Source organism: Manacus vitellinus, unplaced genomic scaffold (assembly GCF_001715985.3).
Source record: "Manacus vitellinus isolate BGI_N305 unplaced genomic scaffold, ASM171598v3 scaffold_10_pilon, whole genome shotgun sequence".
Lineage (NCBI taxonomy): Eukaryota > Metazoa > Chordata > Aves > Passeriformes > Pipridae > Manacus > Manacus vitellinus.
In genome coordinates this window covers 2,406,126-2,431,928 of record NW_021938838.1, presented here as the reverse complement: position 1 = coordinate 2,431,928, position 25,803 = coordinate 2,406,126, and the positions used below count along the sequence as shown (strand labels likewise).

Sequence of the window (25,803 nt, the reverse complement as noted above, 5' to 3'; positions counted from 1 at the left end):
CAGATCTGTTGGCACTAGAGCTTTTTTTCCATGTGGCCATGAAGTCCTGGCCTAGGCAAGCGCTGGTCCCAGCTGGATGTTCCCAGGGCTCAGGGCCACCCTTTGAACCACGTCCCTGGGACAGGTGAGTGAGTCCCAGAGCCAGTGGGGGCCGGTGAGGAGGGCAGATACCTTCCAGGCAGGTGGGAGCTGTGGCCAGCTGGGCCAGCACATTGTGAGCCCCAAGGAGGGCAGTGGGCACCTCCCCAAGGTGAGGTTGAGCCCACCACTGAGCATCCCCCCAGCACTACAGCTGCCTGACCCCAGGGCTGGGGAGCAGTACAGCCCCCTCCATCCAGGACCTGGGTTATGCAGTGTCTCCATCATCCCCCATGTCCCTGGGTGACCTCCCAGGGTGCCACTGGGTGCAGGGAGCCAGCCCTGGGGTGATGCTGAACACAAGGATGCTTCCCCCCCTCCCATGCCACCCACATGCCCTGATCCCTGTCCTGACCCTCTGGGGAGCAGAGCCTGAGGACACTGAAGAGCAAGTGCACAGTTCAGGCCTTTATTTCCAGCAGTGGTTCCACACAAGGACAGCAGGATGCAGCCCACTCCAGGGCAGGAAGCGTGGCAGAGTGTGGAGGTCTCCCAGGGCGCTGCAGGGGCTGGGCACAAGGATGTAGGTGGAGACACAGGCTGCTCCTGATCTCCTCATGGCACCTGGGGAAGAGACAGCCAAGGGCCGGGCAGCAGCAGAGGATGGAGGGAGAGCCAGTGCTCAGGGCATTGCTGCACATCACAGAGGAACCTTGGAGCAGGAGGATGCTCAACAGAGCAGACACAGCAGGTGGAGAGCCTTGGATTCCAGTCCTGTTTTGGACACTGGCAAATGAGCCAGAGCCAGGAAGTCTGGCAGGTGAGTAGGAACTCAGAGCTGATGGCACTGCCCAGGGCAGGGAGACCACCTGGTACCCTTCTCCATGCCCATGAGCCATGATGAGCTGGCTGAGCTGCTCTCCACCAGACATGCAGGGCCCAGGCTGGAGTAGCAACACCTGACCTCGGGGCTGAGCCCAGAAGACCTCCTGTGCCTAAAACCCTCCTGCCAGCCTGCTCCCGGTAAGACTCCAGTCTGCCTGGAAGCTGGGATGGTAGCAGGCTCCATGGCCTGGACCTGCTGCCTCAGGGAGCTGTCTGGAGACTTGGAGAAACCCAAATATCCCTACAGCCCCATGGAGACATGGATTTGCCCCAGCTGCAAACTCTTGTCTGCTCTGCAACATCTCTTCCTCCTGCAGGCAACAGGCCAGGCCTGAGCAGCCCTCAGTCACTGTGCCAGCAGGCCAGCAAAACAGCTGCAGGCTGGATTTCCCCTGATCCAGGTATCCCAGCACTGGTGCTTGCAGGGGACAGTCTGCTCAGTGAGGCAGGACCAGAGGAGGATGGCACATACCCAGACTGTCCCCAACACAGGACAAGGTGCTGCGTGCAGGGGATGCCACGTGTCACCTCCGTCCCCCCCGTGCAGCTGCAGAGATGCCCCCGTGGTCTGTCCCTGTGCCGGGGCAGTGGGCAGGGGGAGCTGGCTGAGGGGCAGTGTCAGGCACACTTGCCCTTGCGAAGGCAGAAGGGCAGCTCTGGCACAGGCACCAGGATGGTGCTGAAGATGGGCCGGTAGCCCTCGGGCAGGACCTGGGGGTGCTGAGCCATCATTTCCAGCACCACATGCCGCACTTCCTTGGAGACGTCACCCCGGAGGTCCAGCAAGGTGGAGATGTGCTCGTCGCTGGGCAGAGAGTGAGAGGTGAGTCAGGGCGAGCTGCTGGCCCACCCCACCATCCACAGTGCTTGTGTCCCACAAACCTCCCGTGATCCGGAGAAGCCAAGCTGAGGCCAGGGGAGAGCCTGTACTTTGCAGCAGGTAAACTTTAAAATTTGCCTGAAAATAACACCCCAAACCACGTGAATTTGGTTTTGACATTTCCAATTTGGTGTTTTGTCATTTCTTGCGCTTTATTTGGGCACCAGACACGTGACTGCCACAGCAGAACTCCTTTTTCCTTTACCTCTTTGCCCTCGGGGCTTTGCAGGAACACCTCAAATCTGGAGCTTGAGAAAAGGAAACCTCAGGGAGAAGGGGGAAAAGGCTCAGGTTTCTGCCTGCTCTGCACTGTCATGTCACCTCACAGGGTCCAGCCCCAGACTGGCTTTCCTGGATGGACAGGTACCTTCCCCCTCTCGCAGGAGGTACCTTACCTGGCATCAGGGTACTTGGTGATGAAGCCCAGCACCTCCAGGCTGAGTAGTGCTGGGTCTTTGAGGCAGATCAGCTCCCGCAGAGCAAAGACGGCCTCCAGGCTCTGCTGGCTCTGATCCAGGCCCTGGGAGGGAAAGCAGCCAGGCGTGAGACCCAGGGGAGGTCACCACAGTGGCTGGTGAGACACAGCTGGGTCCCCAGTGCCCACGTGGGGACCTGGTTCTCTGCAGCTCTTTTCTTCCCACTGAGCACGTCCCACCCACCAGGGGCTGCTGTGCAGCCTCACAAATCCCTGCTGGGCAAGGTGATGGTCCCCCAAGTCCCTAATCCAGCCAGTTCCTCCCATCTTGGCCTCACAACCACCCGAGTGTAACAGCCACATCTTGTTTGTGGGCTGATGTACCCACCCCACTTGCAGGAGGGTGATGGGGGTGAGCTGTGAGCTCCTTTAACCGACCTCGCTGGGTGATTGTCCCCTGCTGTGGCACAGCCCCGGCTCCCCAGCACACCCAGGCCCCTCTCACCAGGCCACAGAAGAGCTCCCGGAGCTGTGTGGTGTCCTGCAGCAGGCGGTCGCAGAGCTGGCCCCGCTCCTCCTCACTCTTGCACACCATCTTCCTCTGCATGAGTGCCCGCAGGTACTGGCTGGCCACCAGCAGCTCGCTCTCCATCAGCAGGAGCTGGGCAGGGGAGAGCTGTCAGTGCTGGCACTGCCTGCGTGTCAGACCCCAGTTCCCCAGGGAAAGGCAAAGAGGAAAAGGGCTGGATACAACACCAAGCCATGGATGACCTGCTGGGAAGACCCTTGGCTGAAGGCACAGAGAAAACAGCCAGACTGGGGGGAAACCCTGAACACCTCTGTGTGGTGGTGCTCTCTGGACTGCTCTGGAGGACACAGGCTCTCTGGCAAACCCAGCAGTGACTGAATCTCCCACACCCTGCACCCCAGCATGGCACCCAACTGCTCAGCCTCCCTGCCCTACAGACAAGCAGCCGTTCCAAGAGCGGTACCGTGAAGATGGGTTTCCTGACGCGGGAGAAGTGCTTTGCATACTTGTCAATCACTTCACACATGCTGCCGACGAGCTGGGACCCGGAGAGCCACTTGCGGGAGGGCAGCTGCAGGCAGAGGGGCTGAAAGAAGCGGAGGAGCCGTGTCTGTGCCCTGCATTGTCACATCACTCCCGCAGCAGCTGCCAGCTCAGGATGGCACAACACCCTCAGCTGGTGCCCACCTGCTGCCTGGCAGCACGGCCACTTTGCCTTGCAAAAGCCCCAAGCCCCTGCTGCCAGACAAAACTCAGTATAAAAACAGAAGAGTGGTCTAGGTTAAGAAACTATGGAAACCCCCTGGGGCTGTCCCTCCCTGACACCCTAAGAAGCCCATTTGGGGCTTTATCTGGGTCACAGTGCAGCACCTGTGTAGGCAGCAAGCTGCTCCTCACACACTCGCTTTTGGCCTGTCTTGCTGTGATTTTATTTTTAATTTCCACTCCTCCCCACTTCCCTTGTGTAGACATAGCATGTTTTTGGCTGAGGGCTTTGATTTCCAACTCCTGCCCTGCTGTCCTTGCCTGTCTTCCTGCCTGCAGGCACACATTCCCTCTGTCTCTGCTGGGGCCCCGGCCACTGCCGGCAAGCTCTTCACCCTTTGGCTCTTCCTTTGTTTTCATGGCATTCAAGCCCTAAATAGCAATGTTGTTAATTATTCCAGATTTTTGGTCCAGACTCCAGGAAAGCTAAATTTGACTACACTTGCAGGAAACGACTTGGGCAGTTGCACATGGATTTGTATCCTCCACACGGACATCTCCGCTCCTCAGCTGGTTTTCTGCCATGAAACAGCCATAAGAAGGAGCATGAGGCAGCCTGGGGGGGCCTGGCTCCTGGTCTCTGTCTGTTGGTGATTTGGGGGCCACAAACCATCTGCCCCAGTGATATGGGGCAGTGCTGGCTGGTGACAGACATGGGGTGGTTTATCAAGGCCTGGGAACCAGGCTGGCAGAGATGTCTGCAGGATGATAGCAGGGTATGGAGCACATGGCAGGGATCCCTGGCAGGAATAACTCATGTCTGGGGTGTTGCTGTAGGGCTGTTCTTGCTGGGGCCAGGTTTGTTGCAGCCCTGTCAGGCTCAGTGCTGTGGACAAACATACCTGCAGGTCCAGGAGCAGCTCCTCCAGCAGCAGCTGGCAGGCTTTCTTCTGCATCCTGTCTAGAGCAGCCCGGAGGGATGCAGGGACTTCTCTGTGGGCAGTGTTGGGGTGCAGGGAGGAGACAGAGTTGCTACAAGAGAAAGGAGAGGTACAGGTAGCCTGGGAACACAGTGGGGACAGTGGTCCTGCAGGAGGACAGGGAGTATGTGGCTTCCCTAGGGGTGGTGGCTTACTACAAAAGCTACACGGTGCTGGTGCAGGTTACCTGAGAGCCAGGTTGTTGTTGAGCATGGCCAGGAGGTAGGAGACATAGTACTTGGGCACGGCCCGGTCCTGCTGGTGCTCCTTCCCGCACTGCACCAGGGCTTCCCGCAGGCTGTGACACAGAGAGGAGACTGTGACGGGCAGGCAGAGCAGTCCTGCCACAAGGACACGGAGCTGGGAGGCTTCTGGGGGCACGTGGACCTCCCACAACCCCGGGGTCTGTGAGGACGGGCAGGATTGTGAGGGGCTCCACTAACCGGCCTAGAAATGCCTCGAGCTCCTCCAAGGCCATGTTGTAAACCTTCTGCTGCAGAGAGTCATTGATCAAGGAAGCTACCTGGATGTTCTCATTCAGCATCTGCAGCGGGAGAGGAGAGTGGGGGTGAGTCAGGGAGAGCCTGCAGGCCATGGCCCTCTTTTTGGGAGCTCTTAGCATGGCCATGCTCCAGCTGCACCCGTGGTGCTGGGGACCCACCTGCATGACAATGACAGGCAGGGCTGACTGGAAGAATCCCTGGTGGTCTGTCTCAGGTTCCTCTTCCCTGAACCATTCCTTGAACTCCACCTCTAGGGTCCTCTGCATCCACTCTAGCACGCTGGCCTGCGGGATGGACACCCACCACAGGAGGCCCAAGAAGTCAAGAACCAACTCCCTTGAGACCCAACACAGCACAGCAGTGAGTCCTGGGCCTCGTCCCACAGGCTCATGGTCTGGGGCTGCTGTCAGAGCAGATGCTTGGCTCAGTGGTGGTCACTGGGGTCCCTGCTCCACTCACCTTGACTTTCACCACATATCTCCTCTCTGTCTGATCCACAAGCTCAGGGGACATCAAGGGACCCAGAGCAGAAACATCCACTTCTGGGAGAAGGTCAGGGTGACCCATCATCTCTGGGCTGGAAGGCAGAGGTGGATCAGGGCTGGGAAGACCTGTGTTTTCCAGATTTCCTACCTGTCCCTCTGTCCTCCTATTGGTCATCCCCTGGTAGCCAGAGCCACTCTCCCAACCCACCCATGTGCCAGTGAACAACCCAGCTCTCCACAACAACCCCTGCTTTGTTGGTGCCAGGCTTGGTGCTGACCTGTGGTACACGTGGAGCGCCCATTCGAGGAGGAGGAAGAGCCCCTGTTTGTCCAGGTCCTCCCGGAGGATCTCCTGCAGGTGGCTGGTGAGGGCCTGGTGGTAGGTGGTAGTGCAGACACTGAGGATGTTGTAGTGAGCTGGGACACACTGGACCATCAGGTCCTTCACCACACGCAGCTCAGACACGATGTCCTTCTGCAGCGCTGCCAGGTGCCTGGCCAGCCCCGGCCCCTCAGCGTCCACGTGAGCAGCGCAGAAGCGGGGCCCCGTGATGGTGTCCTGGAGGACATGGTAGAACTTCTGCCTCCAGCCCTTTGGGCGGCCAGGGGGCAGGAAGGTGGCCTCCAGGAGCAGAGTATCATCTATTTTCTCCTCCCGCTCGATGATCCTTACAGCGGTGACAAACAGGACGGGGTCCTCCCGCACCAGCCGCAGGCTGCTGCCCACGATGTCCCACAGTTGCTTGGCCAGGGTCTCGTTGAGCTGCTGCAGGCCGCTGAAGTAGGACAGCACGGTTGTCTGGGCACTGGAGAGCCCGCGGAGGTGCAGCTGGGAGAGGATGTCATCCCGGAGGTGCTCCACCATCATGAGCTCCGCGTGGGCCTCCAGCAGGCGCTGCCCGTGGAGCAGCTGCAGGGTATGGGAAAAAACCTCCTGCACTGTGGGAGAGGGAGGAGAGATGCCAGGACTCAGCGAGGGGGGCGAAGGGGGTTTGCACCAGGGACGTGGGTGCAGCTTATCAGGGAGACAGTGAGGGGAAGGGTCTGAGGTCTGGGGCTCTGGGAACACCGTGCTGGATCAGGCCCTGGGGAGGCAGTGAAATCTCCATCCATGGAGACTTTCCAAACCCAACAGGCAAAGCCAGAGCGACCTGCTCAAGCTTTGCTGCCAGCCCTGCACGGAGCCCATGGTTGGACTGAAATTCTCCCCTCTGCCTTCCAGCCCAAATCCAACAGGACTGGGCCAGTGCCTTACCCGAGAAGATCTGTGGCAGCACCTGGACCACGGAGGCCAGCTGGACGTGCTTCTCCACCAGCGCCCTCATCTGCTGCAGGCCCTGGAAGTGGTCAGCGCTGTCCAGCAGGGCCCAGCGTGCAGCCCCCAGGTCCTGGCACACGCTCTGCACCTCCTGCGCCGCCGACCGCAGCTGCTCCAGCCCTGCACTCACCCCCTCCAGGTAGGACTGGACGGTTGACTGGGGAGCAGAAGAGGATGGAGGGGCAGTGGAGCAGCCCCAGAAGGCAGGAGGAGTCCCACACTGTCCTGGCCCTGCACAGTCTGTGTTGCAGGCACCCTCCCAGCCCCACAAGGTCACACCTGCCCCTGTCATCACAACCTCAGACCATCACATCTCTTGGACCTTCTGTGACAGCCCCACTCCACTGCACACCCAGCTTCTAGGAACCCCCTCCAGCAACAGGAATGGCTCATAGGGGGTGGGGTGAGGGGCAATGACTGTTGTGCATGAGGTGGGAGAAGGGCATCACTTTGGGGTGACCAAGAGCACAGGATGAGCAGTAACTAGATGTCTCCTTTAAAAATACTACTTTGCTGCTGCAAAACAGCAGAAGGCCACAGGGCCCTTGTGTGTACCATCCCAGGCATATGGATGGCTTGAAGTACCTCAGTGGCTGTAAAAACCCTCCTCCAAAAGGGATTTCCATTATTTCCAGCCCTGCAGGGGCACTGGTACATCTTCACACCCTATTATCCACCCATTTAATGCCCATCTCCTGGTGCCACTGTCCTTCTACCCAGTATCACCAGAAACAAGTTGCTTTCTCTGAGGCCACATCACTTAAAACAAGTTGCCTCGTGGATAATTCAACCACACTTAAGAGTAGGAGAAACCATCTCCAAAATAATCAGGAGAAGGCTGCAGTGCTCAGACAGATTGGGTCCAGGGTCAGTCATTCCTTGGGTCATGTAAAAAGGTCACTCTGAGGAAGGAAGTTGGGCAGGGGGACTGGAACAGCCCTTGCAGACGTGTAGAAATGGAATTTCCCGTGTGGGGACCAGAAGGCAGGGGCAGGTTGGAGCTCTGTGCCTCCTCCCAGCTGTGAGGAAGGGCAGCCTTTGGTGCTGGGATGGGGCAGTGATGGGGAGTGCTGACTCCTGCACGTGGGATGTGCTGAACCCCCTCGGTGTTTTATTTTGAAGGATGATCAGAAACATGGGAGACTCGTTCTAACACTTCAGACACTGCCTGAGAATAGGGCAGCAGGTGGGGGTTACCAGATCTTTTCTCCAAAACAATTGCCATTTCCCCCACAAAGCGCCAGCCAAAGGAAAAGATTTTGCCCAAAGTGGACAGAAAGATGATTCAACGCACAAGAGGGCACCCTGGCTGAGATCCCTGCCTGGAGAGGCGGTGAGGCTGCGGGTGTCCATGTGCTGGGCTGTGGCAAACACCCACCTTCAGCCGGGACTGGATGGAGCTGTTCCTCTGTGTCTCTCGGCTCCGGTAATGCCCGAGCCCCTCCAGTTTCTCGGGGCGGTAAAACACCCCTGAAGCCCATTTCAGAGCGGCTCCTCTCGCCAGCTTCTCAGCCTTCTCTGCTTCCGGCCACTCCTCGTCTGGGGATGAAGCCAGGGGTCAGTGAGCACAACGAAGTGGGGCAGGAAGAGCCCCTGAGGCCGGAGGAGGGAAGCTGCTGCCAGCAGACTTCCAAGCACACCCCGATGTGGGAAGCTGGACAGGATGGCACCAAGCGGGTACTTCCAGAAGGGCCCCGCAAGGTACCACAGCTACAGACCTGTATTGTCACAGTGGCTGTGGCAGTGAGAAGGCTGCCCTGGGAAACTGTGACTCAGCCTGCCAGTTGAGTCCCCAGGCTGTCCCCAGGCCGAGCACACATCCCCATTGCTCCCCCAAACACAATGGTGGGTTGTCTGAGTGGGTCTGATGCCACCTGGGAAGTCCCCAGCAGGGCTGAGACTCTGGCAGTGAGTCAGCAGGAGGGATGGAGAGGTGGCAGCTCTCCCACAAAGGAGAACCAGGCAAAGGTGAGGATGGGAGGCTCCTGAGCTTCCAAAAGCACCCACAGTGTGGGGGGCCCAGTGTTCCCCTTGGTACAGGGTCCTAAGCCATGTCAAAGGCCTCCTGGCCAAAGCAGAGGGCTGAGAACCAGCACAGTTGTCACACACCAGTCCCTGTCCCCAGCGAGGAGGGGACAGTTTAATCGCTCCCCCCACCCCCCCCCCAGCCACTCCCTGCAGCCCCGCAGGGATGTCACCCAGTGCCAAGCCAGGCTCCTGCTCTGCTGGGAAGCCACGGGCAGGCCTCAGGTCCGGGGGGCTTCGGAGGAGGACAGCAGCTTTGAGGATAAGATGTGCAGGGAGCAGCGCTGCCCCCGGCGCAGATATCACCATCGGGAAGCACAGCCAGGCTTCCACCCCACCCAAGAACACAAGGCACCAGCTCCCGGCACAGAAAATAAGTCCGGGGTCTGGTGAGGCAGATGGCAGGAGAGCCCCCAGAATGTGCTGCAAGCAGTAGCATCCCTCCCCTGCCCAGTTCGCCGGCTCCCCGGGGCGCATCACCCCCGTTACCTCTGGGGCTGGCAGCGCGCTCGTCCTCCGCAGACATGCCCATGGTGTCCGGGCTGTGTGGAGCTGCGGGGGCCAGGGCAGGGCTGCGGAGGAAGCCGGCAGCCGTTTCCTCAGCCGGAGCAGCCGCGCTCCTCAGGGCCCCATTGTGTTCCCGCAGCCGCGCTCAGGACGTCAGGAACGGGGGGCGGAGGGGAGGGGGGGACACGGGAAAGCACCGCGACGGCCGCAGGGCTCGGGAGTGGAGACCATAGGATCGTTTAGGTCGGAAAAGCACTCCAAGATCATCGAGTCCAACCGTTAACCCGGCACCGACAAACCCACCACTAAACCAGGTTCCCAAGTGACACATCCACACGCCTTTCGAACACCTCCAGGCACGGCGACTCCACCACTGCCCCGGCCAGCCTGTTCCAGTGCCTGACCACCCTTTCCGTGAAGATATTTTTCCCAATATCCAATCTAACCCACTCCTGAGGGGAGCCTCAACTTGAGGCTATTTGCTCTCGTCCTGGAAGTCACACCCTGCGTGCCCTCCCCTGCACCCCCGTTCGCCCGGACACACAGCCCCTCTCCGTGCTCCCAGCGCTGGCTCGGGGAGGACAGCGGGATGCCGGGGTGCCCCTGTCAGACCTCAGCCCATCCGTAGTGGGAACCCCCCTAAGGCTGGACCAGCCGGGAAAGGATCCACTGTGCCAGCCTGACCCGAAGGCGAGAGGGTGTGGAGGCGGGGATGGACCCTCCACGGCTGGGGATGGACCTGGAGATATCCCCCTGCCACAAACTGCCTTCCACGAGGCACAGGCTGGAGGATTCCTTCCCAGCGTGGAGGACTCCCGGGTGTGTCGGAGCAGCAAATCGCCCCTGTCACCGGGCGGTGCGAGCCGGGCACAGGGCGGGGGTTTGGCTTTGGTACCGCAGGACGGCGAGGGGATGGGCGCACCCCGCGGCTTACCCCGGAGGGACCCCCGCCGCCGGGGGCGATGCCCGGACCGCCAGGCCACCACCCCCGGCCCCCGCGGGGCGGCGGTGGGGAGTCCCCCGTCCCCGCCCCCTGTCCCCGCCCCGCGAGGTTTCCCGCGGGAGCCCCGCGCGCCCGGAAGCGGATGCGCGGACCCCGGAGCCGGCGGCGGGCAGTTATGCGGAGTGCGCGGGCGCAGCCCCCCGGGTGGCAGGGTGGCTGCGGGCGCCGACCCAGCCGTCACGAGAAGAGCCTGGGGCTGCCTCACCACCAAGTTGTGCTCGCTTTTGCCTGCAGAGGCAAGGACGGCGTGCTCGACCTCAAGCTGGTTGGCGGGGGCTGCCGGCGGGGGGCGAGGGCTCCGCCGCCCGGGGGTGGTCCGCGGGGGGAGCATGCCCCTGCTGGGGGAGCGGGAGGCCTCCGGCGGCACGCCGAGCGGGTTTGGAACGGAGCCCGGGGCACGGCCAGCGCCCACGGATGCAGCAGTTGCGCTTAGATTGCGGTTAACTAGGAAAAAAAAACTCTTCACGGGAAGGTGGCCGGGCCCACTGTGGTTTTGAACCGGCCTGGCCGGAGGCAGCCGGTGGGGTCACCGCGCCGGGAGGAAGCGCGTTCAGAAACGTGTGGATGTTGGTGCTGGGACGGGTTAGCGGTGGGTTGGCGGCTGCCGGGCTTAATGGTCGCACGGCATCAGAGTGGTCTTTGGAGGGCTTTTTCCAACGCTGACGGGTCCTGTGGTTCCAGGGGCAGGGAAGGCGGGGTCCCCGGGGGTGCGGCAGAGCTGCCAACCGTGCAGCCCTCACACCTCTCCTGCTCTTCCATCCGAGCCCTTCTCCCCACCCCATCGGGCTGTCCCAGCCGCTCTGCCCTCCCCGGAATCTTCCCTGGCGTTGCAGGTGTTCGTGTCCTTCGTTTGGAACGCGGTTTGACTGCCTCGTTCTCTTCTGCGCTCTTGCCCCTCACCAAGGTGCTGCTCGATCAGCGACACCATAATGATCCAGCCCTGTAAAGCCTCCGAGAACTATAGAAACTGTTCCTCCCTGCAGCGCTTAGACCTCCCGGCACACACCAGGAGGGGGAGCGTGGTCACATTCACCTGCCAAAGTTGTCCCCGATGCCTTTAGCCTGTGGAGAAGTGCTCTGTGAATACGTCTTGCTTCTTCATTTTTTAAGATCTTCACCTAGAGGAAGTAACCAATCCCAGGTTTTTTCTATAAGTGAAGTTCCTTTGCTATGGTTTCTACAAGTGCCTCTTACATGGGCATGTGTGCAAGTGCTCTGACCCTTCACAGGCAGCAGTCAAGTGCCAGAAAGCCCCAACAGTGCAGGGGCTGAAGGAGTCTCCTGGCTCCTTGCCTGTGCCAAATTGTTGTCTCTTTGGATTTGGCAATATTTTCCTGCTTCAGATGTCCATTAAGTGGGCTCATGTTGGTTACTGTGATTTGCTCAGCTGTGCAGTGCAGGGTCTCCAAAGTCCTGGCTCGTTGCTGGTGAGTGAGGAGGGATGTGGTTCCTGTGCTGACCCTCTCTGGCTGCTGCCACTGACTTTGCTGGTCCTGGCTATGCACACGTTAACTCTTGCTGGTGCCAGGTTGCCACGTGGTAGTGAAAACGATGCAGTTCTTTATGTCCCAAAACCTGAGGGGAGGAGAGCTGTGTGAGCAAGGCAGGGAAGCCCCAGGGCAGCTCATGCTTGCTCTCCACCTGGCATCCTATCTTTTAAACAGAGGAAAAATTGTATCTTTTCAAGTGCCTCTTCAAAAAAGTGTTCTCTATCAAGCAACATCAGATCTGATTTAGAAAAGGCCTTTTGAGTATTGACTTCACAGAACTGTTGCCAGTCACGCACACAGCCCTCAGCATTCTCCTTCCCATCCCCATCTCTTTTGCCCTGAAGGAGCACTGAATTTTCAGGCTGCTGAACTAGTGTTTTCTAGCACTGCTTTGCTGCTGGGGAATGGTGATTTTTGGATCCACTCTGAGCAGGATGGCTGGAACTTGGTTTGTGCTTAGTGGGGAGGTTGCAGGGTAAGAAAAGGGGTGAAGGATGAGTGACTTCTTCCTGTGGTCCCATGACATTGTGACAAGTTATGTCTCTGTAACTTGAAGCGCTGGAACAGCAGAGGTATGAGATGGGGAGTGAAGTACTTGGCCAGGAATTGGTCTGACGGGCAGGAAGGAGCTCAGCATGACTGAGAGTGTGGAGTTAAGTGTCTAACCTTTTTTGCAGGCTGCAGATACCTTGGCTGTGCGACAGAAGCGACGGATCTACGATATCACAAATGTCCTGGAGGGCATCGGGTTGATCGAGAAGAAATCCAAGAACAGTATCCAGTGGAAGTGAGTGGCAGAGATGGTCTAAATCGTTCACAGGTCCCTTCCAGTCCAGGTCTGAGTGACAGCGGGGTCAAAATGCCCTGTGCAGAGGGAGGTTCCTCAGTGGTCCGTGCCTGTGCTTCCCCCAGCTGGGCTGTGCTGACGGCAGCAGTGAGGAAAGCTGAAATATGTACGGCATGTCTCCTGCAACAGAGCTGTTATTTTGGTACAAACTAAATATTTACAGTGCCTTGGGCTGGAAAAGACACCTGTCATGGCACTGGAGATGGGGAAGAGCCCTGCTGGTCTGTGGGAAGTAGAAAAATGTATTGTAGAAACACTGGTGTTCTGGAAGGTGAGGATCTAGAGCAGGTACAGACGAGGCTTTCCAGGGAACCTGTCCTTGATGTTGTGAGGGGTGGCAGTAAGGGGCTGGAAACATCTCTGAGAGGTTGGGGCTGTTGTGGTTGCCTCCAGAGGCTGATGCATCTCACTCCTTTTTCCTTTGCCCAGAGGGGTGGGTCCTGGCTGCAACACACGGGAAATAGCTCACAAACTGATCGAGCTGAAGGCAGACATAGAGGACCTGGAGCAGCGGGAGCAGGAGCTGGAGCAGCAGAAGATGTGGGTTCAGCAGAGCATCAAAAACGTTACAGAAGACATGCAGAACAGTCGATATCCTTTGTGTGAACTCATGTTCACTTGCTGGGCTGGAAAGCAAGGACCTGAGGGCTGGGTTGGTGGGGAGCTGTTGCTGCTGGAGAAGCTGCACTGCAAGAGTCAGAAGGCAGTGCCTGGCTTTGGAATTAGAGTAACTGTTCAGCCTGGGAAGCTGCTTTCTCTGCAGTGCACAGCTTCTCCTCTGTCTTGTGGAAGCAAAACACACTGTAATGTTTACCATGGTGAGAAAAGTGCTTCTTTTTGAGTCACAGGTGGCACTTTCTTGCGTGCAGAGCTGCTCTTGTGGCTTAACTATCTCAGGATGTCAGCTCTGACGAGCACGTAGCTTGCAGACCTCACCTGCAGACCACTTCAGTGTGGCATGGAGACACCTCTGGGACTGGCATTCCCTGTGCTCATGAAGGAAAAGTCAGGTGTCCTTTGAGCTCTCTGTCTGTGCAGGAAGCTGCAGCCTTTCTCCTTAACCTTGGAAACATTAGCATATGTGACACATGAAGACATCTGCAAGTGCTTCACAGGTGAGGAATTGGTGCTCCATGATAAAGATGTGACTCTGCACTTCTCTCAGGCTCTCCCAGTTGCTGTCCTTTCTCCAGGGAAGAGGGGGCAGCATACCACAGGCTGCCCAGCATCAAGTTAAATGTAGTGTGAGCTCTGATGCCATCCTGTACCACTGAACTGTAGCTTTCTTGTCACCATCAGAGGGGGCAGGCAGTATTTTAACTTGTGTTTAAAGGAATATAGCTCTTGCTCCTAAGGAAGTCTTTTTACTGGGGAGTCACTGTGTGGGTGTATGAGTGTTATGTTAGAAATCCTTTATTTTAAGGGCTTGGGTGGGCAATGTTCTTATAATAGAAAACATTTTATTGCATGGTAGGAATTGGGCTATAAGCAGGGAAGTAGTATAAAAGGTGGTCCCTCAGCTGCATCATCTTCCCTGCCAACAAGACTGCAAGAAAGAGATAGAGAAGAGCAGGACAGAAGGGAACACAGCACTTGCCCTGCCCTCACTCCCCTGTGTGCTGCTTTCCTAAAGTTGGAGTGGGGACCCATATCAAAAGTCTCACATTCAGTCTCTTTGGGGCAAGAGTGAAGAAAACCCACCGGAGTCTTTTGTTTCTCCTGTTGCTGATTTCAGTGATAGATGTAAGGCCAAAGTAACCCTGGTGGTCATCGTGCACTGGGGCAGCCTGCACTACCCAAACTGTTCTTCTCAGCTGTAGTGGTGCAGAGTCACAGCTCCTTTCTGCTGCGGTGGACACCCGACCTCTCCTGACCTGGCAACCTGCATCTGCTTGCTTGCTGCAGAGATTGAAGCTGTTCATCCTGACCGCCCCCAGCCACGCGTAATCTCACCCCTGTCTGACTCTCCTGTCTCCTCCAAGCCCTCTTCTCACCCTGCACTTCATCAGCCCTTCTGTTTGTCATCTCTTGCCTTTGTGCTTTCCTTGTTCACCAGCTTTTACACTGCTCAGGTCCCCGCTGGTGTAACAACTGCACCACCCCCTCCCTCAGCTGTACTGCTGCTGCTGGTTGAAGCAGCACCTTTGGGGGCAGGGATTGTGTTTTCAGTTTGACAGTGCTTGGGGCCACATCACTCGTAGCAGCCTGGAAGAGTTTACTGGAGGCCAGCAGACAGCTCATTGCTTGGCTGGTTGAGTGTTTTGCATTTTATTGCACCTGGTTTTTGTAAACCGGTTTGTGTCTGAGGTCAGACCTCACCAAAATATGCAGAGATTAGATCTTACTGAGGGCAGGTCTGAATTCCCTCTAAAACAGAGGGCTAGTCCGTGTTTTTCCATTGTCTGTCCAGTTCTCCTCTATGAATATGCCTTACATGATGCTTTTTCCTCTCCTGAACATCTGAGTCTTACAGAGATTCTTTGTTGGACCTCTCGTGTTCTTGAACTGTGGTGCAGGCTGAATTTCAGATCCTGGTTTTTCTAATCAACTGCTATTGATCTTGCTTTCTCCAAGATTTCCATGCTTGGACTCTTGTCAAATACAAATTCATTACTTGGATTAATTAAAAAAAATAAAAAGAGAAGTAAGAATATGTTAGATTTTAGTGACTGGGAAATATAATTTTCCCATCTGTTGCTGTGATGCATTTTGCACTTGCAGATTCAAAAAGGAAGTGGAAATGCACTGTGAGCTGTTTTGTAAAATTATTAGGGATGTGGCTGTCAAGGCAGATAAAAGCCCATTACCTGTCTTTGAGACTAACAGGTCTTAAAGCTCAAGCTGGTGTCTCTGAGCTTTACTATCCATTTTTTATGCCTCTTACATTTTTCTTAAGAGTAGATTTGTTAAACAAGTCCCATCTAATTGACAAATCCTATGTTATTTTTAATCCCTTTACCTTTTGCTGATCTGACCTTTGGTTGCCTGCCTGAAATTAAGGGATGTGCTTTTCTGCTCTCCACGCTCTCTCATCGCTCTGGGGATCTTCTGTGTTAATTATCAAGTGAAGCTTAATGCAGAATACTGGTGAACTGTGAATATTAACCACCCTAAAGCTTAAACATTCAAAGTGAAAGCTGCAGGCTGCTTGATCTAAATATGTCAGATGTTCACAGAGCTGGTATTTCTCTGTTCACATTTCTCTAAACCCAGATATGGGCTGGGAGCTGCTCACCTGTGACTTGGGTTATCAGGGCACAGGTCTTAAGGAGCTGCAGGACTTGGAAAGGAAGGATGCTGTCAGCCTGGCTTCCAGCCCCACACATTCTGGGCTCTGTGGTGGGTCCAGCACAACTAACACCAGGCAGCTCTTGCCAGTAGGGACTGGGGAGTGTTGGTTTCAGGTGTTGGTACACCAACCTGAGGTTGGCAGCCTGGCTCCTGAGCATGCTTTGACCCCATCTCTCCACTGGCAGTCCAGCTGTTTTATTTATAATTCACATACAAAAGCTTGTGACAGCAGAATGAAGGATACTTCCCTTAGGATTCCGATATTCTTAGGAGTGAATTGAAGCCAGCCCTTCCAAGGAAAAGGAATAGTCTTGATAAGGACACTGCTGAAAAACTTTGGGGTTGCACTGGGAGAAACTTTGTGCCCTGGGCTGTTGGCACACTGGGAGCTGCATGATGTGCTTGGGGTGTAGATGTAATCCTGGAGGACTGCCAGGAGATGAGGGGTTTGGGGAGGGTCCCAGCTTGTGCTCACTGAGCACTGACTGGTCTGTTTTCACAGGAGACACCCTCCTTGTGATTAGAGCCCCATCTGGCACACGTTTGGAGGTGCCCATCCCTGAGGTGAGTGACAAACACGTGGGCAGGGGGCAGGTGTGTGTGTGTGCACACATGTACATCTTGTCTGTGGGAAACTGATGTTCTGTTCGAAAAGGGCTTTTAATGTATGTCCGTGTTTTTTGCTTTTGACTTTTCCCAGGCCCTAAACGGGCAGAAGAAATACCAGATCCATCTGAAGAGCACGAGTGGTCCCATTGATGTTCTCTTAGTCAACAAAGATACTTGGAGCTCTCCTCCTGTCGTACTCCCTGTCCCTCCCCCTGAAGACCTCATTCAGTGCCAGGCAGCTGCACCCTCGAAAACACCAATCCCACCGCTCACCCACTTCCAGGAGGCCTCTGTTCCCAGCAGCACCCAGCCCTCCACACCAACACCCACCAGCACTCAGGACCATGGGCCTCCCACACAGAAAAACGCAGGCACAGGTGAGAGGGAGCTGGAGGAGGCAGGAACAGGCTGGTGGCTGGCAAAGGAGGGTTCCTTGTCCCACTTGGGGCTGGCACTGCCGGATGTGCAGCGTTGACAGCTCCTGGTAAAGGGGCACTTCTGCCTTTGCTGCAGCCCATCCTTTTGCCCTGGTTAGTGGGACTGGTTGTGTTCAGGGAAATGAGGCACTTGGCTTGAGGGGTAGTGCCAGCCTGTAGGGGAGATCATGCAGGTTCATTGATGAGCAAGAGCTTGCAAAAGGGTCATTTTGAGTCTCAAGTTCAGCTTTCAGTTTGAATAAAGGTTGTCAAAAATGCTAGATTAGGTTGGTTGTGGCTTTGTCCACTAAATTTTGAAAGCCCTCAGTGGTGGAGATCCCCCCTTTCCCTGGTGAGCCCTTTTAGGGCTGCAGCACCTTCTCAGTCCTTTATCCTGAAGTTTGGATCCTTTGAGCTCATATTGTGCCTGTTGTGCATGTTACATTTTTTGACACCACTGAGTTCTTAAATTTGGTAACTGCCACTCAGGTAGCTTCAAGCTGCTGTTAGGTCACCCTTAGACTTCTCTTTGCCTGGCTGATCAAGCCCAGTTCTCTCCACTCTTCCTTGCAGACCACGTGCCCTAGACCCATGGCTAACTTGGTAGCCCTCAGCTGAATCTTCCACAGCTTTCATGAACTGGACAGTGGCCAGAGCTGGACACAGTATTCCGAGTGCAGCCTCAGCCCCAAGCAGGATAATAACTTCCCTGGCTGCACTGGCCATGCTTCTCCTGGTGGAGCTGTTCATTGCTGCCAGGCTGTAGAGAGCTCGTGCTTGGCTCGTGTGCAGCCTGGCACCGCCAGGACTGCTCTCCAGCAGAAGTGCAGCAGGGCCTGGAGGGAAGCAGGAAGCTTTCTCCCTGTGCTTGGGCAGCACTGCCAGCGTGGGCTGAGCCTGTGCCACAGCTGCTTTGGGGCTGGTGGGAGATGACGTTCCCGTGTGTGGCTCTTTCCAGAGTGCGATGTCCCTGTGGCAGAGTCCAAGGGCAGCGGCGACTCCGACAGCCAGCCAGCTGGGCTGGATGCACAGCTGCTCCAGTCCTCTGCCTCCCTGGACAGCAGCTCCGTCCTGCCCAGCACCTCTACCTCCTTTGAGCCGATCAAGCCAGACCCCACGGGAAGTGAGTATGCCCCCTCGTTTCATGTCTTGCTCCAAAATCATGCAGCGAGGGAAATCATGGAGTGAGGGAAAGGCTGCTGGGCCTGGAGGAAGGAGCTGAGCTCCGTTCTGCTGTCAGCCAGGCTCTGCCAAGGATGAGTAGGCATTTCCCTGTGAGGGTGCCAGGGAACCTGGTGAGATGTCTTGTCTAGTGTCCTGCTGCTTTCTTTGACATCAGTACTAGAAAATCTGTGAGGGACATCCACATGACACATCTCTACTGGTACGTGTAGGGTTATTCCCTTTCAGTCCTTTCTGTAGTGTAAGGTTCTGTTTTGGAGACCACATGAAGCTATAGAATTTCCAACCATCACTGAGATCCCTTTGTAAGTCATGGAGAGTTTTCCTGTATTAGGATAGCTCTTGTCTCTGTTTTCCTCCTTTACTCAGGAATGCTTCATCTGTCCTTAGATCTTTTGTTCTTAGTGATCTTGCAGTGTATATTTGGGGAGCTCCCTGATGTGCTTGGTGAGGTGAAATGGGCTTTAAAAAAGGACCATTGGAGCTTTATGCCAGGAAATGGCAGGCTGGCCCGGGGAGATAAAAGCATCCTCTTACACGAGGTGAATCGAGGCAGCGTGTGGAAGCTGACACCGTGTGAGGTTTACAGGCAGGCAGTTACTGCAGAGCTTCTGGCTGTGATAACATGTTCGTGTCCCTGGGCTCCTACAAATTTATCTTAAAGTAGTAGAGCTTAAGTGTTTTATTGCTTATCATTGCAGCAGAAATATCTGACAGGGAGTGTGGGAGCAGAATTTCTGGATGGCGTAGGATGATTTGGGTGTGTAAGGAGTGCAGGAGGTTTGTGGATGATTCTGCTGTAAAGCATTTCAGACTCTTCATGTAATGATCCAAACCATCTGGTTTGTTGTGTTTGCAGTACTGGAACTTCCCAAAGAGCTGTCAGAGATGTTTGATCCAATGAGAGGTATGTTCATTCCCTGACCACGGCTTTGCTGTGTGCCCATCTACCCACAGAAGTGGGACAGTTTGTTTGACTCACTCCCTTTTGGATTATTTTGTGGATGTGGTTTTGTAAGGTGCTTGTGGTCCTTGCTGGCTGCTGGCCCTCTACTTGTAGTTAGGCACTTTTAAAATTACTGGTTTCTGGATGTATTTTTCTGTCTCCATGTTTCCAGCAACCTCTGTTAGAGCTTGTCTTGCCATGTGCTGACAGGGTTCTCCTGTCCCCATGCTGACACTACTCTGTCTGTGCTCAGCCTTCCCCTCCTCCTTCAGCTTGTCAGTACTGTGGAAAACAAAAATCCCTGTTAAGTCTCATTTCAGCTGTAGCCTGCCTGAGACTAATCCAAGCAAATATTCTAGGGAGATAGTGTTCTTTCTTTGAAACACCCCTCAGTGGTGTTGGTGGGGCTGGTAATTTTGGAGAGTAGGAGAGGATGCTCTTACATGTGTTTGGAGTTCTCACTCTGCCCAAGGAATGTCTAGGGGTTGCTGCCTAATGCTGGGAGAGATGCTGGGCTACGGGTAGGAAAGGTTAAGGAATTTGGTCTAACATAAAGCTACACCAGGAAATTCTTTTTATCAGCACATTTATTTCCCTTCAGTGCTGGTGGAATACTTTGTAGCCCCCACAGCTCAGCAGAGCTGAGTACACACAGGCACTTTTGTGGTGGTCACAGGAGATGTACAGCTGTCCCTAGTTTTGTGCTCTATCAGATGCTTTGTGAAGGTGCTGCCTTTGTGTAAAAACCCCACAAGCCCAAACACACACACGTGTGAGCCTCCAATCTGTGTGCTGCGAGCCCTGGGCTCAGCAGTCAGCCCGGAGAACATCCTTCCTCCTTGCCCAGCACCTGCTGCTGCAGGTAGTGGATGAAGCCTTGATGATGTCTAAGTACATCTGAAAAGTAAGTCTGAGTTCACAGCGTGAGACATAAACTGCTGCAGAGCCCCAGCCATGTAGAAGACCTAGCTTACCCAAAGTAACTGTGCTGTGTGACTATGTGGACTCCGTTAAAAAAGGAGATGTTTGCTGTCTATGGTAATGTATGTGGCTTTATGGAGTATTCTTCCCAGTTCAGAGTGGGAAGATAAAGATCCAGGAGCGAAGGACAAAACAGAATCAACAGCTACAGAGGCAGAACTCAGGACTGGAAAAAAACAGCACTACAGAGCTCAGAGAGACAGTCCTTGCAGCATGTTCCATGCAGCCTCTCATCCCTGTGTGATCCCAGTGATGCTGCCCTGGCACTGGCAGATGCTTTAAGGCTGTGCAGTTTAAGCTGCAAGAGCTGGAGCTCTCCCATAGTGTTTTGTGTTGAAATTACTTTTATCTCTGTTTTAAGCCCAAGCTTCTTTTCACCACTGCCTTCTGTACATACTGTGCCTTAGCCAGAGAAGGGATAAGAAGGGTGGGGAGAACCCTGGGAAGGTGGGGAACTACCCATGAGCAGACCAGGAGAGCAGAGTGTTTTGCTACCATGTTTGTCTCTTCCCCAGAATGTATGAACTCTGAGCTGCTGGAAGAGCTGATGTCATCTGAAGGTGAGTCTTAGAGTCTCCTGCCATGGTGTGGCCTTCCCGGGAGGAAGACCATGCTGTGTGACTTTACCCAACTGGCAGCCCTCAGACTGCAGACTTGCCCTCATCTTTTCTGGGCTCTGGACACAGACTGTGTTCTCGCTGTCCTGACAGCCCCTGAGAGAGGTGTGAGAGCCAGGAGTCTCTTTAGTACTGCAAGGCTGATTGAAGCAACCTCACTGGCTGTTACTGTGAGGTGGCTGCACAGCTCGGTGCCCTTTGGCAGCTCTTGGCTCGGGGTGGCAGTGCTGAGTTTTGTAACCAACCCTGGGCTTCTCTTTCCCCAGTGTTTGCTCCCTTGCTCCGCCTCTCCCCTCCACCTGGAGATCACGACTACATCTACAACCTGGATGAGAGCGAAGGCGTCTGCGACCTCTTTGATGTGCCTGTCCTCAACCTCTGACTTCTCAGTGCAGCTGTGAGCCCTGCAAACACAGACTGTTTTGTAACTCTTTGGAAAGTGTCTATTTTTGGATTCCTTTTGTGCTAGAGCTCGATGGCTGAGTAATTCAGAGATGCTCTCATATGGACTCAGAACCAAGAGATGTGGACTTGCAGGCTGGGAGCCTCCCCATAACTTGCTTCTTCCTCTGGTGCTCGTGCAAGGTGCACGTGCAGCTTGGCCCCTGCAGCTCTCCACTGGATCCTGGGCCTCACCTCAAAGGCTCCGTGTTTTGAGTGTTCCCAGTTCACCTGTAGAGTTTGCCCACGTGCCTCTCTGAGCTTCCTCCAATCTGCATGCCTTGGTTTTTCCTGCACTCCCAGAGGCACTTTGTACCTCCTAGGTACCAGCTGCTACAAGGAGCCCTAATACCGTGGTCAGTTCACAAGCCCAGAGGTTGTTAGTTAGATTTCTCCATGTTAGTGGTTCGGATTGAGGTAGTTGTGTTTCTGAAAGGCATCAGGGGGCGGGGGGAATGGCACCAAAGTGTCTATTTCTGCCAGTGATTTCAGACCAAGCTAGTACGTTTTACAAGAAAAAGCACTTTTTTTAGCCAGCTGTGCCTCCTAGTGGGACTCAGGAGCTGAGTGCTCCTAGTAGCACCCAGGAGCTGAGCCTTTCCCTGCTTGTGCTTCAGCAGGAATGCTGGTTCTGCTTTCACCAGTCTGCTGATGCACAACCCCGGGGGCTCCAGCTCCTTGTCCAGCAGCTGTGCTGTTTCTACAGGGCTAAAGAAGAGGTGCCAGTATGGTTTGTTTTTTAATTTTTGTTTTTGTCCGAGTGGAGAGATGTCTGAAAGGATAAGACTGCTCCAGCTGGTGCCTGTAAGGTACTCCAGGGACATCAGAGCCTGCTCATATTTGCAAATAGCTGTATTCTCCAACCATTGCACTTGAGCCTGCAACTGTCTGAAAGGCGACCAAGCAGTAACAATTCAGTAGTACTTTGCTGTGACAGGTTACGTAGGTGTTGTCCAAATAGTGAGCTTTTCTCCTCCCTTCTTCTCTCAGGATCAGGTTTTCTGTATATTTGAATTTGCTCCTCTAGTGTCCATACCCACGCTCCCAATCCCTGATCCTGTGGCAGGTCTTTACCCAGTGCGATGCTTTCTCTGCACCGTTTTTCCACAAAATTTTCTTCCTTGCTTTGTAATGGAAGGCCTGCTGTTGGGTTCTTTAGGATCATCAGCTGGTACCAGGCTCGGACCCCGTGCAGTTTAGTTGGAGGTAAAAACGCGCTGATGGATTTGTGTCGTATTTTGCAAGTCCCAGCTTTGGGTGTCGGTCAGATCCTGTATTTGAGTGTCTTTAGTTTTGCACATCTTCCTGCCACCACGGTGGTAGCAGCTGTCCTGCCTTTCCTGCTCCGCAAACTGCCGAAGAGAGAGCCAGGCCAGGCCGTGGTGGGCTCTTGCAGAGAGGTAGCTTCCAGCCATCCACTTAAACAGCTGATGTTTAATTTCTCCACGTAGCTGCTCACTGCCTGTGACCCACACAACCAGCTGCAGCACCAGCACTAAGGGAGGTAAAAGTCAGAAGAGCCTGGAGAGGTGAGAGGAGTATGTGCTTTGGACCTGCGTCCCTGAGGTGGCTCCTCGGGCCATCCTTTTGTACATGGGACTCCTCTGGAAGGACTGTTCCTTGCTGCAGCCCCAAAGCACCAGCAGCCTCTTCGGGAAGAGCGCGAAGAACACGGGAGGAACAATGGGACGCTCCAGTTTGGCAGCAGGGAGCTGCTGCTGCTGAGACAGCTGAGGTGTGGGACCGCTCAGGGAGGGTGAACTTCCAGCCTGCATGCAGCCAGTCCCTGAACCTTCCCCTCTCCACATGGAAGCTGACCAGAATCCCTCAGTCCTGCACGTGTATTTGCAAGGCTCCCTGGCTCTGGTGTAGCTCCAGCTCTTCGCATACTGCCTGGCCCTCACCCTCCCTTCCCAGCGTTCACGTTCGCCGCCAAGTTAGACGACCTCCAGAAAAGGATAACACCTAGAGGAAAAAAAAAATTTACAGTTGCAAATGAACTTTTTGATTCATATATAAAGATTATTTTTATACTTCTCTCTCTTTTTTTTTTTTTTTTTTTTTTTTTTCTTTTGGCGAGGAAAGGAAAAAAACTGCCGCGGTATTTGTACAGAGCGTTCCTCTGACGCGAATAACGCAAAAAAAAAGAAAATTAAAAAAAAAAAAAAGCAAAACACAATAACAAAACACACAGCTTTTCCAGGTTGTCGCCTCCCCCAAGCATTGTCCTCCTGTTGGATGGGTGCCCTGGGGAGCGCGGAGCGAGGTGGGCCCGGCAACCCGCGTCAGCTCAGTGAGGCCGGGCCTGCTCGGCTGCGTGGTTGTGGCGAGAGGCCTCGTGCGCGGCCGGCCGGCCCTGCGGGAGGGCGGCGGCGCACCAACCCGACTGCGGCGGCGCGGAGCCCCGGCGGAGCCATGCCACGCGCCCATACCGTGGTGATATCGCTCATCAGAAGGTCGTGTAGCCATCCCGCAGCTCAATCGAGCTCCAGCAGGTACTGCCGGCCTGCTCCCCAACCCCCTCCGTGTTGCCCCCCTCCTCCCGCCGGCCCGGCTCTCACGGCCCGCTCTGCCCCCGCAGACAAGGCCCTCGCCCGATGCTCTAATACGTCTGCACGCGTGAGTACCGCGCCCCGCCTGCACGGAACGTCTGGCACCCCGACGGCGCGGCTGTGCCGTGCCGCGCGCCCGTGACCGGCGACCCGTGCCCGCAGGTGGAGCTGTCCAACGCCGCCACACGCGCTTCCAGGCCTCACGCGACGTCGACGACCTACATCCAACCGATCGTCGAGAGCAGCCCCCCCGCCCCTCCCGCCCCCCCGGAGCTCGCCGCCTCACCCGTGCCTCTCTACCTACAAACCCAGGAGATAAGAACGGAGTCATTTTGCGCTGACCCCTCCCCGTACATCCCTCTGTGTCCCCCCCCCCGTCTCCTCCCGCGCTGTGTGCTCTGGTGGGATGTGTCCCTGCGGTGGGGCAGTGCGGGGCTCCGAGCCCTCTGCCGCTGGCTCCCTCGGTGACTTGAGCTCGTGGTGGCTCCTTCCAGTGCCTCAGACCCAGCAGAAATAACACGGGCAGGAGACATGGCTCAGCCTTCATTTTCCCTCGGCAGAGCTTGGGGGAGTTTGAAGAGAAACTAAATCATCTTGAGATGCTTTGGACGCGTGGGCCAACTCATCAAGTGTTCTTGGTGTCATGCCAGCTTGACCTCCGTCCTCAGCTCCTCCTGGTCTCTGCTCTGATGGCTCTGTCTCTCAGTCTAGCTCCTCGCTGGGGCTGCTCTAGCCTGAGACTCCTTCCAAAACTTGCACTTCAGCTCTTCCAGCCTTCTTCAAGCTTCTCACTGTCTTTTGATGAGCCCCTTTGGCTTGATTCTTTCCTTCCTGGTAGGACCAAGAAGCAGAGCGGTTGTACAGCGGGATCCAGAGCAAGAATGTGGATGTGAAGACTGACTCACTGAAGAAGCTTGCAAGCCTCTCCCAGGATGTTACCTTTGCTCAAGAGTTCATCAGCAGGAATGGCTTGAAACAGATTTACTCTATTGTGGAAGAAGGGAACGAGTGAGTATCAGGACACGACCTTCTTTGACTTTTCTTCTGCCTTGCTAATGCTGCATGAGCTCCAAGCTGGGTGTTGGAGTGGACTCTCTTCGTGTTCCTGACTTGTTGATGCCTGCACTGTGGCTGTGTCCCTGCATGCTGGCAGCCAGGGGAAGGTCCCCAGGGATATGTGGTCCTGACTCCTTGTGAATGTGCCCAGACTTGAACCTCCCATCCCTTTGCTGGCTGGGTCATCTGTAGCCTCACGGGTTTTGCTACCAGGAAACCTCCTGTGATCATCTTGGCCTCCGCTGCTGCTCATTCCTGCCACCCCAAATAAACCCTCTGTCCTGAGGTTTTAGCTGCCAGAGATTTTCAGGCAGTTCAAGAAAAACCCAGTTGCCAAATAGGAGTGCCTGTGTGACTTCAGGATGTGGTGGTGCATCTCCTCTGAGCTCCTGTCACACAGAGAATGTAGAGCCTAAAACCAGGCAGTGCAGCATATGTTTCTTAGAACCACAGGGAGGGATATGGGGTAATTTGTCTGCAGTGATCTTTGTACCGTGGTAATGCAGCTTTCCAACTATTGAACTTCCCCTGCCCTGACTTCCTGGGATGACTAAGTGAGAGTCATTTCTAACCCAACAATCTCTTTCCTTTCTTCTCCTCACTACCTTCGTTCATCTGTCCCTCTAGTACAGGGGAGATGCTGGCTCACACCCTGAAAGCCTTCACAGAGCTGATGGAGCATGATTTTGTTTCCTGGGAAAATCTTAGTACAGTCTTCATCAAGAAGGTAAGCACCTTCTGCAGCCTCCACAGCCTGTACTCTTGGTATTCCTCATTGTCCTCGTCCCCCAGGCTCAGCCTGCCCTCGACGGATGGTTTTTTCTCTCGTAGATAATGAGTTATGTCAATATGAATGCAGTGGATGCATCCATCCAGCAGCTCTCCTTGTCTATCCTGGAGAACATGGTGCCTACCAGTCGCCTCCTCTTTGAGCTGGTCAAAAAAGAAGTGACGTTGGATCGTCTTCTCACCCACCTGCAGGTGTAAGTGGAGAGAGGCCAGAGCACCGTTCGCCCCCACCCTCGGAGCTGGTGGTTCTCACAGTGTTCCTCCTCTTCCTCC

General features: G+C 55.2%; 3 protein-coding genes across 3 annotated transcripts in view; 2 read left to right on the top strand and 1 right to left on the bottom strand.

The window, feature by feature from the left end:
* Window positions 1–533: 533 nt before the first annotated feature.
* Window positions 534–11,072, bottom strand: EXOC3L1 (exocyst complex component 3 like 1). Its single transcript, XM_008930302.4, has 14 exons — window positions 11,056–11,072; window positions 9,293–9,375; window positions 8,157–8,317; window positions 6,716–6,935; window positions 5,739–6,399; window positions 5,435–5,552; window positions 5,134–5,259; window positions 4,916–5,016; window positions 4,660–4,770; window positions 4,395–4,524; window positions 3,251–3,373; window positions 2,764–2,919; window positions 2,239–2,363; window positions 534–1,768 (listed from the first exon to the last, which is right to left on the bottom strand). Exons 1-14 carry the CDS (start codon window positions 11,070–11,072, stop codon window positions 1,582–1,584), a joined length of 2,319 nt encoding a protein of 772 aa, XP_008928550.3. The 3' UTR covers window positions 534–1,581.
* On the top strand, window positions 10,273–23,166 carry E2F4 (E2F transcription factor 4). The gene is made up of 10 exons (XM_018085478.2): window positions 10,273–10,578; window positions 12,481–12,590; window positions 13,080–13,241; window positions 13,722–13,765; window positions 16,444–16,505; window positions 16,642–16,927; window positions 17,925–18,089; window positions 19,008–19,055; window positions 20,591–20,635; window positions 20,959–23,166. The coding sequence occupies exons 1-10, from the start codon at window positions 10,273–10,275 to the stop codon at window positions 21,072–21,074; spliced, it is 1,344 nt and encodes a 447-aa protein (XP_017940967.2). The 3' UTR covers window positions 21,075–23,166.
* Window positions 23,167–24,088: 922 nt separating this feature from the next.
* The window catches only part of ELMO3 (engulfment and cell motility 3), a 7,490-nt gene continuing 5,775 nt past the window's right edge, over window positions 24,089–25,803 (top strand). Inside the window, exons 1-3 of the mRNA XM_029965504.1 lie at window positions 24,089–24,693; window positions 25,369–25,468; window positions 25,573–25,722. Of these exons, the coding sequence (XP_029821364.1) occupies window positions 25,379–25,468; window positions 25,573–25,722 (240 nt within the window). The 5' untranslated portion in view covers window positions 24,089–24,693; window positions 25,369–25,378. The remainder of the gene's footprint in view (window positions 24,694–25,368; window positions 25,469–25,572; window positions 25,723–25,803) is intronic.